The 16,566-nt window shown below is 44.9% G+C and overlaps 1 protein-coding gene and 4 non-coding genes across 5 annotated transcripts; 1 reads left to right on the top strand and 4 right to left on the bottom strand.

Moving 5' to 3' along the window:
- The first annotated feature begins 12,430 nt into the window (after positions 1-12,430).
- On the top strand, positions 12,431-14,327 carry Borcs6 (BLOC-1 related complex subunit 6). Its single transcript, XM_005332845.5, has one exon. It carries the CDS (start codon positions 12,540-12,542, stop codon positions 13,614-13,616), a length of 1,077 nt encoding a protein of 358 aa, XP_005332902.1. The 5' UTR covers positions 12,431-12,539; the 3' UTR covers positions 13,617-14,327.
- Positions 14,328-14,952: 625 nt separating this feature from the next.
- On the bottom strand, positions 14,953-15,026 carry Trnai-aau (transfer RNA isoleucine (anticodon AAU)). The gene has a single exon. It is a non-coding gene; the product is annotated as a tRNA-Ile (tRNA).
- A 339-nt stretch (positions 15,027-15,365) lies between these two features.
- Trnat-agu (transfer RNA threonine (anticodon AGU)) lies at positions 15,366-15,439 on the bottom strand. The gene has a single exon. It is a non-coding gene; the product is annotated as a tRNA-Thr (tRNA).
- A 222-nt stretch (positions 15,440-15,661) lies between these two features.
- Trnas-gcu (transfer RNA serine (anticodon GCU)) lies at positions 15,662-15,743 on the bottom strand. The gene has a single exon. It is a non-coding gene; the product is annotated as a tRNA-Ser (tRNA).
- A 423-nt stretch (positions 15,744-16,166) lies between these two features.
- Positions 16,167-16,238, bottom strand: Trnaw-cca (transfer RNA tryptophan (anticodon CCA)). Its single transcript has one exon. It is a non-coding gene; the product is annotated as a tRNA-Trp (tRNA).
- Between the last annotated feature and the right edge of the window lie 328 nt (positions 16,239-16,566).

Genomic DNA, 16,566 nt, shown 5'->3' with positions numbered 1-16,566 from the left:
GAAATTGGGGACAGAGCTCAGTGGTAGAGTGCTGGTCTAGCATGCTCCACACCCTGGGTTCAATCCTCAGCAATGCAAAAACCAATAATAATCCTTTGCTCACAAAGCTTACATATTTAAAGGGCAAATGCCCAGTGTTTATGTCATCACTAAGAAGTTAACAGGCTGACACAAGCAGCATTATATTGTTGACCATCCCTGAAAGTCAGTTATCTGGTTATCATTTGGTCAGTAAGTATATTACTAATCTATCTACAAAAATCTCCCCCAGTCTAAGCACCTAAAGCTATACATATTCATCAAAATATTCCCTAATGGTGGGCACCTGTAATCCCAGGAGTTTGGGAGCCTGAGGCAGGAGGATCGTCAGTTCAAAGCCAGCCTCAGCAATTTAACAAGGCCCTCGGCAACTCAGTGAGAACCTCCCTGTCTCTAAATTAAATACAAAATAGGGCTGGGGGTCTGGCTCAGTGGTCAAGTGCTCCTGGGTTCAACTCCTGGTACCCCAAAAAAGCAAAATATTTCACTGTACCACACAGGCCTAAAATATAGTGTATTTTGTTATTATTCAGTTCTCAATATTCTTTGCTGACTATTGTCAGTTCCACTGATTCTGGAATGTTTGAAAGGTGTTTTAAATATTCTAGACACAGGAGACTAACCCAACCCCCACCCCCACCCCACCCCACCCTGCTTTGTGCTCTATTCCCATTTTCCTTTACCCTCTCTACCAAGTCCCTTTAGCAGATGCCCTGTTCTTGCCACTCCTCATCTCCATGTACCCTGGGACCTCCTTCTCCAAAGCTTGGATTTCAGCCCAGGATTGTCTCATTATTTTTTTTAAATTTACATAAATTAAACAAGTGGATTCTCTTATGGGTGCTGTGAATAAGATAAAATTCCACTTTTCCAAATATGCTAATATTAGAAACATAATATCAGTCGGTTTGGTAACATCTTTCTAGCCCTCTTTCTTTGTATTTATATTCATATCTATATACTTCCAGAAGACAGCATATTTTTAAAGGTTTTATTCATTTTATCATATCACCCAAAAACTTTCATACAGAGATGACTGCAAATTAAGACAGCATATTTTTAGCACATGGGGACTTCTTTTATGTAAATTGCATTGCACTGTATGTAATTTTTGTCACTTGCTTTTTGCCAGTTTTATCTTAGAAGGTTTTGACAGTTTGGGTACATGTACTTTTTTTTTTTAACATTTACTTTTTAGTTTTCAGGGGACACAACATCTTTGTTTGTATATGGTGCTGAGGATCGAACCTGCGCTGCAGGCATGCCAGGCAAGTGTGCTACCGCTTGAGCCACCTCCCCAGCCCTATACTTTGTTTTTAAAAATTGCTACACTACAGTACTTAATGTGGATATTCGTAGGTTTTTAAATTGTACCCAAGGTCTGGGGAACCTAGGGTCACTCTATCAATGAAGTAACTACATCCCTAATCCTTTTTTAAATTTTGAGACAGACTATCTCTAAATTGTCCTGGCTGGCTTTGGTGATCCTCCCACCTCAGGCTCCCAAATAGCTAGGATTACAAATAAGCACCACCTCACCCAAGCTATTCTAGGTTTTCTTTTTTTTTAAAGAAGCTACTCTATTGATGACATGTAGATTTCTTTCTTGCTTTTTTTTTTTTTTTTTTTTTTTTTTGGTGGTGGTGGGGGGTTACTGAACTCAGGGGCACTTGACCACTGAGCCACATCCCAAGCCCTATTTTGTATTTTATTTAGAGACAGGGTCTCACTGAGTTGCTTAGTGCACTTTTGCTGAGGCTGGCTTTGAACTCATGATCTTCCTGCCTCAGCCTCCTGAGCTGCTGGAATTCCAGGTCTGCATTATCATGCCTAGCTATATAAATTATTTTCAAAGCTTTGCCCTCTGGCCAATGTCTGTTGCTTGTACCTATGTAAGGACTTCTTTAGGGCACAACTAGAGAAAGGCATAGCAATTCTAGGTTGTAGGCTAACCGCAGAGCTAAGTACTCAGTAGATATTGCCAAATTGCCATCTAAAGTGGGACAGCTTGCACTCCCATCAGCAGTAATGGAGGGTACCCATTTTCCTACACCGGTAGCACTAATACTCCTACAAACTTCCCCATTTCGGGAGGGTGGCTTTTCACTCCTCAAGATCCCAGAGCTCCTCGCAGGCCCTGTTCTTATGAGTACTCTTTACACTTCAGAAACAGCAGGAACAGACAGGGTTTTTTCCTATTCTAATCACCAGCTTTCAAGAGTGTTATTGCCTCCTAATTCTCACCTTTGTCAGGAAACCCCTACAGGTGTGCTCTGAACCCAGACCTCACTATTTGATAGTTTCATTCCAAGCAATTGTCCCCTTTCTCTTTTCAACCATTAATCAATCTTTCTTTCTTTCTTTCTTTCTTTCTTTCTTTCTTTCTTTCTTTCTTTCTTTCTTTCTTTCTTTCTTTCTTTCTTTCTTTCTTTTTTCTGGATGATTCTTATCACCATATAAACATCTGGTATCAAAAGAATAGGGACAGGGCTGGGGATGTGGCTCAAGTGATATCGCGCTCGCCTGGTATGCGTGCGGCCCGGATTCGATCCTCAGCACCACATACCAACAAAGATATTATGTCCGCCGAGAACTAAAAAATAAATATTAAAAATTCTCTCTCTCTCTCCTCTCACTTAAAAAAAAAAAATAGGGACAGGGGATGTAGTTCAGTGGTAGGAGCACTTACCTAGTTAGCATGTGTGAAACCCAGGGTTCAACCCCCAACAGAGCAGGAAAAAGTTTGTTTGACCTTCACATCCTCCAATATCTTTGAATTTCTGGGCTCTGCTCACAGCATAATGGTCTACACTGACTTCTTTACCATTCATTCACCATGGCCTATGTCCATCCCCTCATCTCCAAACCTCTACCCATCAGTAACCAAAATTGCTTCAGCCAAATCTGATGGGCCCTTTCAGACTCCACCTCCCAGCCATATTCAACATGAATGACATTCTCTTCTAGAAATACCCCGTTCCTCACCTTCTGCTTCCAGGGTATTGCTCTAAATCCCTTGAGCTGGGTCCTCTTCTGAGCCCTGATGGTCCACTGGGTTGTTTTTTGTTCCCCAGCTATACTTATTAGTCTCATTTCATGGCATGGCTTTCAGTACAACTTCCACATTTTTATATCTCACCTTGACCTCCCTACCCTGCTGGATATTGACATTTTGGCATCTCCACTTAATGTGTCTGATGGGCTTCACAAAGATGGCATGTATGTGGGGCTGGGGTTGTAGCTCAGTGGTAGAGTGCTTGCCTAGCACGTGTGAGGCACTGGGTTCAATCCTCAGCACCACAGACAAATAAATAGATAAAATAAAGGCATTGTGTCCATCTACAACTAAAAAAAAAAAAAAAAAAAAAAAGTTGGCGTGTATAAAATAGTACTCTTAACAGTTTCTGTGGTACACAAAAATCCCAGCAACTCAGGAGGCTGAGACAGGAGGATCACAAGTTGGAGACCAGCCTCAGCAATTTAGTGGGACATTGTCTCAAAATAAAAGTGGGGCTGGGCATGGTGGCTCATGCTTGCCATCCCAGTGGCTCGGGAGGCTGGGGGGGCTGAAGCAAGAGTGAAGGCATTAAACAACTCAGTGAGACCCTGTCTCTAAATGAAATACAAAATAGGGCTGGGGGTGTGGCTTATTGGTCGAGTGAGTATCCCTGAGTTCAATTTCCAGTACCCTCCCCAAAAGGGGGGAGGGTAGGGGCTTAGGATGTGGCTCAGTGATAAAAACACCTCTGGGTTAAATCCCTAGTACCAAAATAAATAAAATAGTAGTTTTGATTCATCATTCCCTTCCTCCAAAATATCACATCTTTCCCCTAGTAGTCAATAGCACCATTACTCATCCAGTTGCTCAGATCAAAAACCTCGGATTCATCCCTAATTTCTCTTTTTCTTTTCGAGGTGCTGGGGATCAAATCCACAGCCTCATATATGAAAGTCAAATGCTGTTCTACTGAGCCATGTTCCCCAGCACCATCTTGTTTCTCTTTTGTGTTTCCCTACTCCACCTTCCAGATCTTTCCACTGCTAGTCAAATCCACCAAGTCTTGGCTCCACTTTCTTTGGATCAAACCCAGATATACTCTACCACTGAACTATATCCCCAGTTCTTTTTATTCTGTTTTTTTTGTTTTGTTTTGGTACTGGGGTTTGGGAATTGAACCCAGAGGCACTTAACCACTGAGCCACATCCCCAGTCCTTTTTATTTTTATTTTGAGACAGGGTCTCACTAAGTTGCTGGGGGCCTTGCTAAGGTGCTGAGGCTAGTCTCAAACTTTCCCTCCTCCTGCCTCAGCCTTCCAAGTTGCTGGGATTACAGGCATGGACCACCATGCCCACCTTTTTATTCTTTGAGATGGTCTTACATTATCACCCAGGCTGGTCTTGAACTAGCAATTCCCTGGCTTCAGCTTCCCAAGTACCCGGGAAAACAGGTATGTGCCACATCACCTGCTCCAGCCCCACTTTAATTATGCACAAACCCCATCGTTCTCATGCTGGTTCAAGTCACTGTCCTTTCTCTCTTGAGGATGGCAACAGTCTCCTAACTGTTCTCCCTCCTTCTGTTCCTGTCACTTCAAGTTTGTTAATTGCAAAGTCCAAGTCAGAGCATGCCATTCCCCTAATTAGAATCCTCCTTGGGGACTGAGGATGTAGCTGAGTGGTAGTGCACCTGCTTAGCATGCACAAGGCCCAGCATCCCTCCAGCATCCTTCCCCCTCCTCTCCAAAAATAAATAAGCTCTCCTTTGGTTTTTCAGTGTACTTAGAATAAAACTCACACTCCACATAGTTGGCAAGGTCTCCTATGAGGGGTTTTCAACCCTGGCTGCACATTAGAACTCCCAGACCTCACCCAAAGGAATTCAGATTTAATTGTCTGGGTTGAGGCTGGGGCACCCATATATTTTAAACCTTCTTACGTGATTTCAAGTAAGCCCTTCTTCTATAAGACACCTACCTGGCCCTTCTCTACCATTCCAAGCTGGCTTTGAACTACCCTTCTTTTTTCTAACTGCTGAAACCCTGACTTCCTTCCTGCTTTTTGAACATACCCAACTCATTTCCACTCAGGGTTTTTCTATACATTCTTCCCACTATCTAGAATACTGCTTTCTGTCTTAGAATAATGGGAAGAATGGATGATCTGAGCCAAGACCCTTATCAGAGACCTGTGCTTGTTCCCTTGGAGACTTTCCTAAGAGCCTTCACCCCCTCACCCACAAGAATTCCAAGTATCTAGAGCAGGAGCCACCCACTAATGTGATGCAGAAACATGAAATAATTCCACAGCCCACACACTCCCTTGCATTCCACCCCACATCCCACTCAACTACATTCCAACTCAAACAACACAACAGAGTTTGTTGGGGTGTGGGGAAAAAACTGTCCTCATTGACATTTTTTCTGAGAAAGGATATCAAAATGCTGAGTCCAGCTGACTGGGGCATTCATTTATTCACCTTGGTTTGTTTTGCCCTGGTGGGGATTGAACCCAGGGCCTCACACATGCTGGGCAAGTACTCTATCACTGAATGTTACCATCAGCTCCTTCTTAAATTTCTCATTTTGAGGCAGGGTCTGGCTAAATTGCCCAGGCTAGTCTGCAACTTTCAAACTTCCTGCCTTAGCCTCCAGATCCTCGGAGATTACAGGTGTGCACAACCACACTTGGCTTTGTTATAGTCTGTTAAGAAAGAGATCTGACAATGTAAAACATAATACTCTCTGACCTAGCAATCCTACTTGTAGAATTTACCCTGAAAAAATAAAAGCACAGATTCATAAATATAAACGACTTTGTTGTAATTTTGTTGGCAGTAATGAAGACTGGAAATCATCTGATTGTCTATGAAGTGAGGATAGTTGAACAAACTGGGAAATAACACCCTATGAAATATAAATTTGAGGACAGCCTGAGCAATTTAGCAAGACAGTCTCTCAAAATTTAAAAATTAAGTTTTTAATTAAATTTAATTGTTCTTAATCCAAATCTCTATCTACTGACTTGAAGATATATCCATGATGTATTTGGCAAGAAATGCTAGTTGTGGAGTGGAGAGCACTATTTTTATTTATTTATTGGTACTAGGGATTTACCCAGAGCTGCTTTACCACTGAGATATATCCTCAGTCCTTTTATTTTATTTTATTTTATTTTATTTATTTTGAGACAGGTTCTCACTAAGTTGCTAAAGATCTCACTAATTTGCTGAGGCTGGCCTTGAACTTGGTCCACAATGTGGACCTGACAGCTATGTGAACTTGCAATCCTCCTGTCTCAGCCTCAGGTACTGGGATTATAGGTGTGAGCCACCATGCCCAGCTATAATACCATTTTTAGAACAAACAAGGGAATTTTATATTTGTGTGTAAATGGGAGGGGGTGTCCATGGAAGAATATACACCAGACTGTTAACTCACTCAGGCACAGACAGGCAGTAGTTCATCCATCCACAGTTATTCTCTGTTTCTTTTGATCTGGTGTCTACCTCTCCTCCCATCCTGGCAGCTGAGCTCAGTGATTTATTTTTGTATTTTATTTAGAGACAGGGTCTTAGTGAGTTTATTTAGTGCCTTCCTTTTTGTGGAAGCTGGCTTTGAACTCACGATTCTCCTGTGTCAGCCTCCTGAGCCGCTGGGATTACAGGCTGTCAAAGTGTGCTGGCAGTTCTTGGCCTTCACCTGTTGCCTGGTGATGATGAACAGTGCCAGGAGTAGACCATCTTCCCAGCCCCTGTTGTCACCTCTGTTAACAAACCTAACACCGTTAAGGAAGCTTGGGTTTTTGGACCCAGAGTTGTAGAAATGAACACCAGAACCTGAAAGAATTTAAGCATAGGCAAGGATTTATTAGGGACTTTTGGTTGAGTCAGAAGGGAGGCAGCACACGAGGGACAGGAATCCCAGGCTGACTCATGCAAAGTGCATCTGTGGGGTAGACAGGGACTCTGGCTTTTGATGTATTCCATATAGATGGGTCCTTGGTTGAGCCTACACTCTTCATCCTTCTTTATGGGTCCCATGTCACATTACCATTTTAAGTCTCCACTTTAGGAGTATACTAATAAAGGTAACTGTGGGTTACTTTAGTAGCTATTCTCTGCATGAATTTGTTTCTAATTGTCTTTATCATCTGAGAAATTCTGATATTATTTTCTACTTTGTCTGGATTTAGCTGACATTTTCTGATGTTCAACTAAGTTCTGAGCTGACTCTCTCAAACTCTCATGCCTTGTCGTGTTATCCTTCAAGATGAGTTTACTGGGTCGAACCCAAGGTTGCTTAACCACTGAGCCACATCCCCAGCCTTTCTTTCTTTTCTTTCTTTCTTTTTTTTAAATCAAACAACAACTGTTTTTTAAAATATTTTATTTCTATGTGGTACTGAGGATCGAACCCAGTATCTCATGCATGCTAGGTGAGCACTCTATTACTGAGCCACAACCCCAGCCCAAATATTTTTTTTTTGGTACTGGAGATTGAACCCAGGGCCTTGTGCATGCAAGGCAAGCACTCTACCAACTGAGCTATGTTCCCAGCCCCCTTCCTTTTTTTTTTTTTTTTTTTAAGACAGGGTCTCATTGAGTCTGTGTCAGCCTCCCAAGATGCTGGGATTACAGGCGAGTGCCACCACACCTGGCTTATTTTTTACTTTGAGACAGTGTCTAAGTTGCTTAGGGCTTCACTAGTTGGCTGGCCTCAAACTAGTGATCTTCCTGATTCAACCTCCTGAGCCACTGGGATTATAGGAACGTGCCACTACATCCAGCTTGATTCTTTTTTTAGTAGTTTTTTATAATTATTATTTTTTTTATATCTCAACTGATTATGTAAAAGAACGAATCTAATAGAAGAGCTGTGCTGATTTTACAGATTGTTCTTTAATGGTATGGCATGAAACAAAATTGGGTGGTCTTAAATTAACTGATGCACCTACTGACCTCTAATACCCCTGCTAAATTGTTCAGGCTGGCCTCAAATTTATGATCCCCTTGCCTCACCTTCCAAAGTAATTGGGATTATAAGGATGAGCCACCTCACCTGGTGTGACTACAGTTTTAAATAGGTGGCCAGAGGAGGCCTCATTGAAAAGTTACATCTGAAAAAGGGCCTGAAGGGGGGCTGGGGATGTTGCTCAAGCGGTAGCGCGCTCGCCTGGCATGCGTGCAGCCCGGGTTGGATCCTCAGCACCACATACCAACAAAGATGTTGTGTCCGCCGAGAACTAAAAAATAAATATTAAAAATTCTCTCTCTACTTCTCTCTCTCTCACTCTCTCTTTAAAAAAAAAAAAAAGGCCGAAGGAGCCGGGCACAGGGCACAGGCCTGTTATCCCAGCAGCTGGGTAGGCTGAAGCAGGAGGATGGTGAGTTCAAAGCCACACTCAGCAATGGCCAGGCACTAAGCAACTCAGTGAGACTTTGTCTCTAAATAAAATACAAAATAGGGGATGTGGCTCAGTGGCCGAGTGCCCCTGAGTTCAATCCCCAGTATGGAAAAAAAAAAGGGGGGGCCTGAAGGAAGTAAGGGAAGGAAGACTACTCAGGTTGAAAATTTTTCTTGGCATTAAAATAAATAAATAAGGCAAAGTCCCATAACAAATAAGATAATTACACACAAAAGGACAAGTGTACAAAAGAGAAAGGGGAAGCCATGTCACTTGATGTACAAGTCTAAGAACTCTGAAAACAAAACAAAACAAAAGGTTAAAGCTGGTGAAATCCTTGCAGTGGAAAGACAGAAGCAGAACACCAAATGTTTGTATGTCTCCAGAGCAGAAAAGAAAGGAATAGATGAGACCACAGACCTCACAGGCCATGGTGAGGACTTGGGTTTTAATTAAGGAAACAGAGGCATTTTAAGGTTGTGAGCAGAGGAGTGATATTATTATTATTATTATTATTATTATTATTATTAATTTTATTGTGATGTTGGGAATCAAGCCCAGGGCCTCATGAATGCCAGGCAAGTACTTTACCCCTGAACCATATTCCCAGTCTACATTATTTATAGTTTAAAAGATCTCTCTGGCACTCTATTGAGAATAGACTGTAGAGAGGTGAGGGTAAAGGAGACCACTGGCAAAGCTACTTCAATAATCTAGGCAAGAAATGAGGTGAAGCAGGAGTAGTAGGAGCAGCAAATGAGAAGGAAACAGTGTCTATGTATTTTGGAGTAGAACCAAGCATTGGACATGAATTGTGATGAAAAGAGAAGAACCAAGAGCAACCCCAAGGCTTTTGAAAGATAGAGTTGCCATTTGCAGCAAAAAGAAATCATTGTATGGTCAGGTGTGGTGGCACAGGCCTGTAATTCCAGAGACTCAGGCTGAGATAGGAGGATCATGAGTTCAAAGCCAGCCTCAGCAAAGGCGAGGCAATAAACAGTGAGACCCTGTCTCTAATATAAAATACAAAATAGGGCTGGGGATGTGGCTCAGTAGTTAAGTGCCCTGATTTCAATCCTCAGTACCAAAAAAAAAAAAAAAGAAAGAAAGAAAGAAAGAAAAAAGAAAAGAAAAGAAAAAAGAAAGAAAGAAATCCTTAGGAAGGAATGAGGATTTGATGGGATGGAAGTGGTGAAGGAACCAGATCATAGGAAGGATAAAGATGGGGCTGGTCTCAGGCAGGCACAGGAATTCAAGTGCTTCCAAGATACATGCCTCTCCATCTTTTGTCTCTGGTTCTGGTTGTCACTTATCAGTCTCATTCTTTCCTGCAGTCTTCTCTTTCAGAGCTTCTACCTGGCGTGGAAGAGGTTCTGGGTTCTATCCCTTAGTGTAAAGGTGCAAGGGAGCACTGGGGAGGACTTTTATTGGTCATGCCTATGTTCTGTTCCCTTCTCTGAGACAATTTGCAGGTAGAAGTATTAAGTACTCTGATAAGCTTTGGGTCATGTGCCTATCCCTGGGCACAATAAAGGAGGCTGTCACCTCATTAATCCTCATAGAGTGATGAATAAAAACTACACTTACACATTGGTTAACTGAGCACTTACCCACTAAAACCTTCAAGATGCATCTAAAACATGTTCACTTGCACAATTGTACTGTATCACACTAGGCTGAGCCATCATCTTCTTATATTTGTAACCTTCTTTTTACTACCCTACCTGTCCCCGTTAGTCCCCTTGTAAACATTTCGTGCAACAGCCAATAATTCCCAAAAATGAATCCATCACATCATTCCCTTTCTGTGCTCAGCATCTCATTGTCAAGGGAGGTACTACTATCTTCTAAGGAATATACACCTAGCCCAAATATATATATATATATATATATATATATATATATATATATATATATATATATATATATATAGCCTTTTTAAGACTAGAGGGAGGGTTTTTATTAAGCAGCAGGTAAATAGAAGACAAAGACAACTGGTGATTGTGAGTTCTTCAGGCCTAGTGAAACAGTGAGCTACTCTCATCAGAGTTGGCTGCCTAAGATGCTGGCGAGACCTGAGGATGAGTACTGGGAAGTTCTGGCACTTGCACTTCTGAATGCAGGTGTGACACTGCCTCAGTATATCTCTGTGTCCATGATCAGATGACATCTTTGTACTTGGATCCAGAACTCATTTTTATGATGGCAAGCTTTAGTATGGTTTACAATTCCTTGGATTGTGTAAAGAGAAATGAACCACAACACAGGCTTGTAAGATACAGCCTCTTATAGGAAGACCTCAAGAAAACAACAAAAGGTGGGCTATAGGGGTAGGAAGAATAGTAGAATGAACTGGACATTATGACCCTATGTACATTTATGACTAAATGACCAGTGTGATTCTACGTCATGTACAACCAGAAGAATGAGAAGTTATACTCCATTTATGTATGACTTGTCAAAGTGCATTCTACTGTCATGTTATCTAATTAGAACAAATAAAGAAAACAATGAAAGGAATACAAGAACAGAATGAAGAAATTCAGGGGACTGCAAACTGCAAAGGGCAATGTTGATGCTGTCAAAAAAGCAGGAGTAAAGGTTCTATAGTGGGGACTGGGGATGTGGCTCAAGTGGTAGCGCGCTCGCCTGGCATGCGTGCGGCCTGGGTTCAATCCTCAGCACCACATACCAACAAAAATGTTGTGTCCGCCGAGAACTTAAAAATAAATATTAAAAATTCTCTCTCTCTCTCTCTCTCTCTGCCCGCTCTCACTCTCTCAAAAAAAAAAAAAATTTAAAAAAAAAAGATTCTATAGTGACATTATCTGAGGAGATTGTGTGAAATTTTCACAAAAGGATTAGTAAACCATAAAAAATATTTTTTTGAAAAAAGGAACATTCTTATCCATTATCAGCTAAGGAGTGTTAGTGAGATGTTTTTAATAAATACCAATGTCTCAGGGTCTTGGTTATATTTTCCAATGTCTGCTGTACCATTGCACTTGAAAGAAATCTCTGTTTCCTAACAGGAACTTCGGGGCCCCTCCCTGCATGAGGTAGCCTCTGCCTGTTTCTTCAGTTTGTGGTTCTAAATCCTCCCCCTCCCCCTTGATCTTTTTTTTTTTTTTTTTTTTTTGCCCAACTGTCTCCTGCCCACCTCATCCCCAGTTCCTTGAATATGTCAATCTTTTTTTTTTTCCCCCTGAGATTTAGCACAACTCTTGAGGTCTTGCTTAACTCCTTATCTAAACTAGTGCCTGTCCAATCATCACAACCCTACCCTTTATATCCTAAAAAGTACTTAGGGAGGGGTTTGGACGTGTATGTGTAGCTCAGTGTCAGAACATGCTTATCATGCACAAGGCTCTGAATTTGATCTCCGCACCAACAAAGCAAAATAAGTGCTTATCAGAATTTGTGATATTCTCGTTTGAATTTTACCTTGGGACAAAATCACACATCATCGTCCAGTGGGAGAGACAGAAAACACAGGAATGCCAAAAGTAGGGGAAAGCCCATGGGCCCCTGAATCGCTGTCCACAATGAGTTGCTCTGGGCAGTTCATCAGCTAGGTCTGTCAACCCAGGACAATAGAACCAATTATTCATACTCTGCTGAGAATTTGGTCAGGTGGGTACGATTCAATCCCTAGGATCCAAGCAGGATATACTATTTCCATTCCAAGGGTCTCGGGGAACCCCGAGTCTGGTCCTTAGTTGGTGAGTTTGCTAAGCAATAATTATAAACGGGACAATTATGGGCGGAAAGAGAGCTGCACTCCTTCAGGGCTCCGGTATTTCGGAACCTTAATCTTGAAGACCTGCCCCTTCAACTTTCTGAAAGGGCGGGGCAACGAGAGCAGCTGTCACCTCCTTCCCTACACCCGGCTGGCTCTCGTGTGTGTTCAGATGTTCAATAACAGCTCTTCTTCCGGGACTTCCTGGTCACCACAACCAATCAAAGTGTTCTTCCTGTCCAACCATTGTCAGTTTGGGGCCAATCGGCGCGGCTCTACCAACGCCCCTTAAAGGCGCCGCGGCTGCCTCCTAAGCCCCGGCGGACCAATTCCTCCGTTCCGGCCCCCACCCGCAGTATGGAGTCGTCTCGGGGGCGGCCCGGGTCGGAGGCTGACCTTCTAGCTCCAGCGGAACAGCAGGCCGCGATTTTCTGCGGTGGGCCGGGTGGAACGCCCTCTAAACCACCCTCAGGCCTGAGGGTGTCTGGGGAGGAAGAGGCCAAGAACGTTGGGGGCGCGAGCCGCCAACCCAGGTCGTCCCCGAAGACTTCGAGCAGCAGCATAGTCCGCCGGCTGGAACCGGAGGCTTGGAAAAACGAGCCCGGCCCCCGAGCGACGCGGCCTGGGAGCCGGAGCCGCCGCGGGGAGCCAGGTTCCGAGTACGACCCGAACCTGTCCTCCCGACACAAGGATCCTAAGCCGTCGGAGGACAAGCCTGCATCCGAGAGGATCGACCGTCGAGGGAGCCCGGGAGGCGTCGAAATGAATGTGGAACAGCCGCAGCAGGAAGAGGAAGACATTGACGAGGAGGCGGCAGCGGCCGGCAGGGCTAGCCGCTCGTTCTCCAGCCGCCTTCAGGACAGCCGCAGTCTGGACGGGCTCAGTGGGGCGTGCGGAGGCGCGGGGTCCGCAGGGGGTGCGGAGTCCGGCGCGGGCAGCGGACGCCGTGCCACTATTTCCAGTCCCCTGGAGCTCGAGGGCACTGTGAGCCGCCACGGAGACCTCACTCACTTTGTCGCCAACAACCTGCAACTCAAGATCCGTCTGAGTGGCGTCGCTCCGCCCCTTCCCCCTGCTCCAGTGCGTCCCTGCCTAGCACCGGCACCCACTCCTACCATCCCGCCCATCGACCCTGACGTGCTGCGGGATCTGGAACGGCTGAGTCGCGATCTGGGCAGCCGGGTGGACCGCCTGCTTCGCGGGCTGGGTGGTGCGGTGCAGGAGCTGACAGCGCTGAGCGTGGGCTGCATTCAGACCTACCGCGATGCGGTGGACTCCTTAGGCGAAGCCGTGGACATGAGTATTAAGGGCATGTACACCCTGCTGGCGCGATGCGAGGAGCTGGAGAGGGCTCTGCAGCCGGTTCAGGGGCTGGCGCGCCAAGTCCGAGACATCCGACGCACTCTGGAGGTGTTGGAGGCCCTGTGCAAGTGACCTGGAGAGATGAGAGGCGGGGCCTAGTCCTGGCAGGGCCCAGCTGGATCCTAAGGACTCTTCCAGGAGCCTTGGTGGGAACTGCCCGCTGTGGGAAGACCTGGGTGTTGGAGGTTCTTCCAAATGCGTTTAGCTGGCCCGTGCCCTCTCGAAGGGTCTTAGGGAGGTGTATATGGGGGAAGTTCTCCTGGTGGGATGGGATGTTGCCTTGCTTCTATTCAGTTGGCCATCTGTAGCTACCCTGTTCTTTCCAACTCTCCTCCCTAGCTAGAAAACCAAGCCTGGGAACCCAGAGTCTTAGTCTCGGTTTCAGAGTGGGAACATGAATCCCATACAAGATCACAAAAAGGGAACAGAGGAGACCCAGCCCCATTGTGGCCATCCTGACTCTGGTGGCCACATCTCAGGTTTCAGGGGCTTTGGGAGCTTGAGTGGCCCCTGGCCACACACCATGCAGGCAAGAATGGATACCTGCAGATGTTTAACCAGCTGCTTCTGCCCTTTGGTTCCCTACAAAACCACTTCCCCAGCCAGAACTGGGGTGGTGTGAAGAGGAATACATTGCATGGTGGAGGGTGAAGTGGGAGGTGTCTCACTGCTCTCAGGGTTCAGGTCCAATTGTTGCTGGTATTGAAGTCCACCTGTTGTGGAATGTTCTGATCCGTTTTGGCTTTCTGAGTTTTTGTGGAATTAAAGTGCTGCTGCTGCTAAGGCTGAGGCTGCATCTCTGTGGGGTGGCAGGATTCCATTATCCAAAGGAATGGGAATATGAGGGTCATGGAGCTACCCTTGGAGTGAGGGCTGAGAGTGGGGTGTGGGTCCCAGATTGGATAGGAAAGGATATGGGGGTTCCTGCTGTAGGCAGCAGATCTGCGGGGAAATGTGAAACAGATAATCACACACAGGGGGCCAGAGAATGCAAGCAAGATTCTCTTGAAGAGGGGAAGCAAATTATCTTCTTAGGTCTTAATGGACAGGCAGGGGCTGGCTGCTGGACATCTTGCCTGTGGAGTAACATGGGGAATACTTGACAGCTCTATTCCTGACCATTTGCCATACTCTGCTGATGGTGTCCAAATGTAATTATTTGAGACAACTTTGTCCCAATTCTTGGCAGTCTTCTGTTTACAGAACACAAACTAAGGTCGCCGTACACATTATAGGGATGAAATTTAGGTATCACAGAAAGAACTCACTTTCTCTGTATGTTCAAATTATCCATAATGAACTAAACTAGAGTAGGTTTTGGGTATGAAATAGTCCCAGGTCGACGATATCGCTTTCCTGGTTTACCATTTCCCTCTTAGAAAATATTAAGCACAAAACTTTAACCAGCTGGCCCGTACGGGGATCGAACCCGCGACCTTGGCGTTATTAGCACCACGCTCTAACCAACTGAGCTAACCGGCCACCTGACAAACATGCTAGAAAGTGAAGTTACATGAGAGTTATTACTGGTCATTTGTTCTAGGAAACTTTCAGGATGCAAAAAAGTTGACCAGCTGAGCACTTAGGCAAGTTAATAGCCAAACTGCAATACTGACAAACACAGGTGATACGACTACTGAAGCACCAGCTTCAGGATCAGGCATAAATGTGATGGGCACGAGGAGGAGCCCCAAAATAGGATTTGCCTGGTAGCGCCTAGGAGATTCCGCGAAGGGGTTCAATGAATACGGAGAGTTGGTCCATAAGGGACCGTAACTCTTGCAAGGTCTGATATTTGTTTTAAAATACAAGAAACTATGGAGGCACCGCTGGGATTCGAACCCAGGATCTCCTGTTTACTAGACAGGCGCTTTAACCAACTAAGCCACGGCGCCGGCCGAAGGTATGTATAACCTTACTTTCCTGGCCAGGTCAGTTCTGTACCAGGTAAATATAAGGGTTTAATAGTGCAAGAAATAGTAGTACAGAAGTTTCTCTGGGAAGAGAAAGAATGCAGGGGTGGTGCTGAAACATTGAATCTAAACCAATGAAAGAAGGTAAGAGAAATTCTTACCTACAGATTACAAAATGAAACGCAGACCTTGATAATCGCGAACCGACGAGGATGGGATTCGAACCCACGCGTGCAGAGCACAATGGATTAGCAGTCCATCGCCTTAACCACTCGGCCACCTCGTCTGCATAGGAAGTCGCTGTCTTCTTCTCACTGGGAACTGAACTCTCCTGTTCTTACTCCTGCAGCTGGATTATGGTTGTGTTACAAAGTAAACACATTTACAGGAATCCTGCCCATCCCTACTAACAGATTTCACAAAGACCCAGCCATACCCTCAGGTACGCGAGTGCTCACCTCTCTTCCTTCTAGGCTGAGTAGTCAAGAGCTGAATCTGTCTCCGGGAGCCCTCCTGTCACAGAATTTTCTGGATCGACTGCAAAAAAAATCCCAGCGAAATCACAAGGGTCCTTGGACGGGTTGGCCACGGAATTTCTCATCAGAAGCCTTCCCCTTCCTGCTCCTTTAAGAGATGTTTCTTCTCAGAGTACTGTAATTGGATCAAAATTGAAAGTAGGACTAAACCAAAGCAACTTTAGAAAAGACACTGACCCCGACGTGATTTGAACACGCAACCTTCTGATCTGGAGTCAGATGCGCTACCGTTGCGCCACGAGGCCGGTCGGCCACAACGCTGGACAGGTCCCTTCATGACCATTGTTCAGCTGGGCAGCCGGCAAATGGAGATTGATACACCGGAGTCGAAATGTTTTTACTGTGTTTCTGAAAACGACTGGAACAAAAAGCTTCTTGAGCAGAACCTCGCCGGCAGCACCCAACAGAGCAATAGACTCGGCCTCAAGACCGAGTCCGAGGTGAAGATCTCCGAGCTCATCAAATGGGATATCAGAGCTCACAGTCCAACGGGGACCGAACTAAGTAGAACAAATTAAAGGAACGAGATGGAGCCATGCCAGAAAAGGTGGGCGATCAGCTCCTTCAGCAAGA

The sequence above is a fragment of the Ictidomys tridecemlineatus genome, chromosome 3, assembly GCF_052094955.1.
Source record: "Ictidomys tridecemlineatus isolate mIctTri1 chromosome 3, mIctTri1.hap1, whole genome shotgun sequence".
Classification (NCBI taxonomy): Eukaryota; Metazoa; Chordata; class Mammalia; order Rodentia; family Sciuridae; genus Ictidomys; species Ictidomys tridecemlineatus.
Note: the sequence above shows the minus strand (reverse complement) of the source record. Positions and strands in the feature narration are given on the sequence as shown.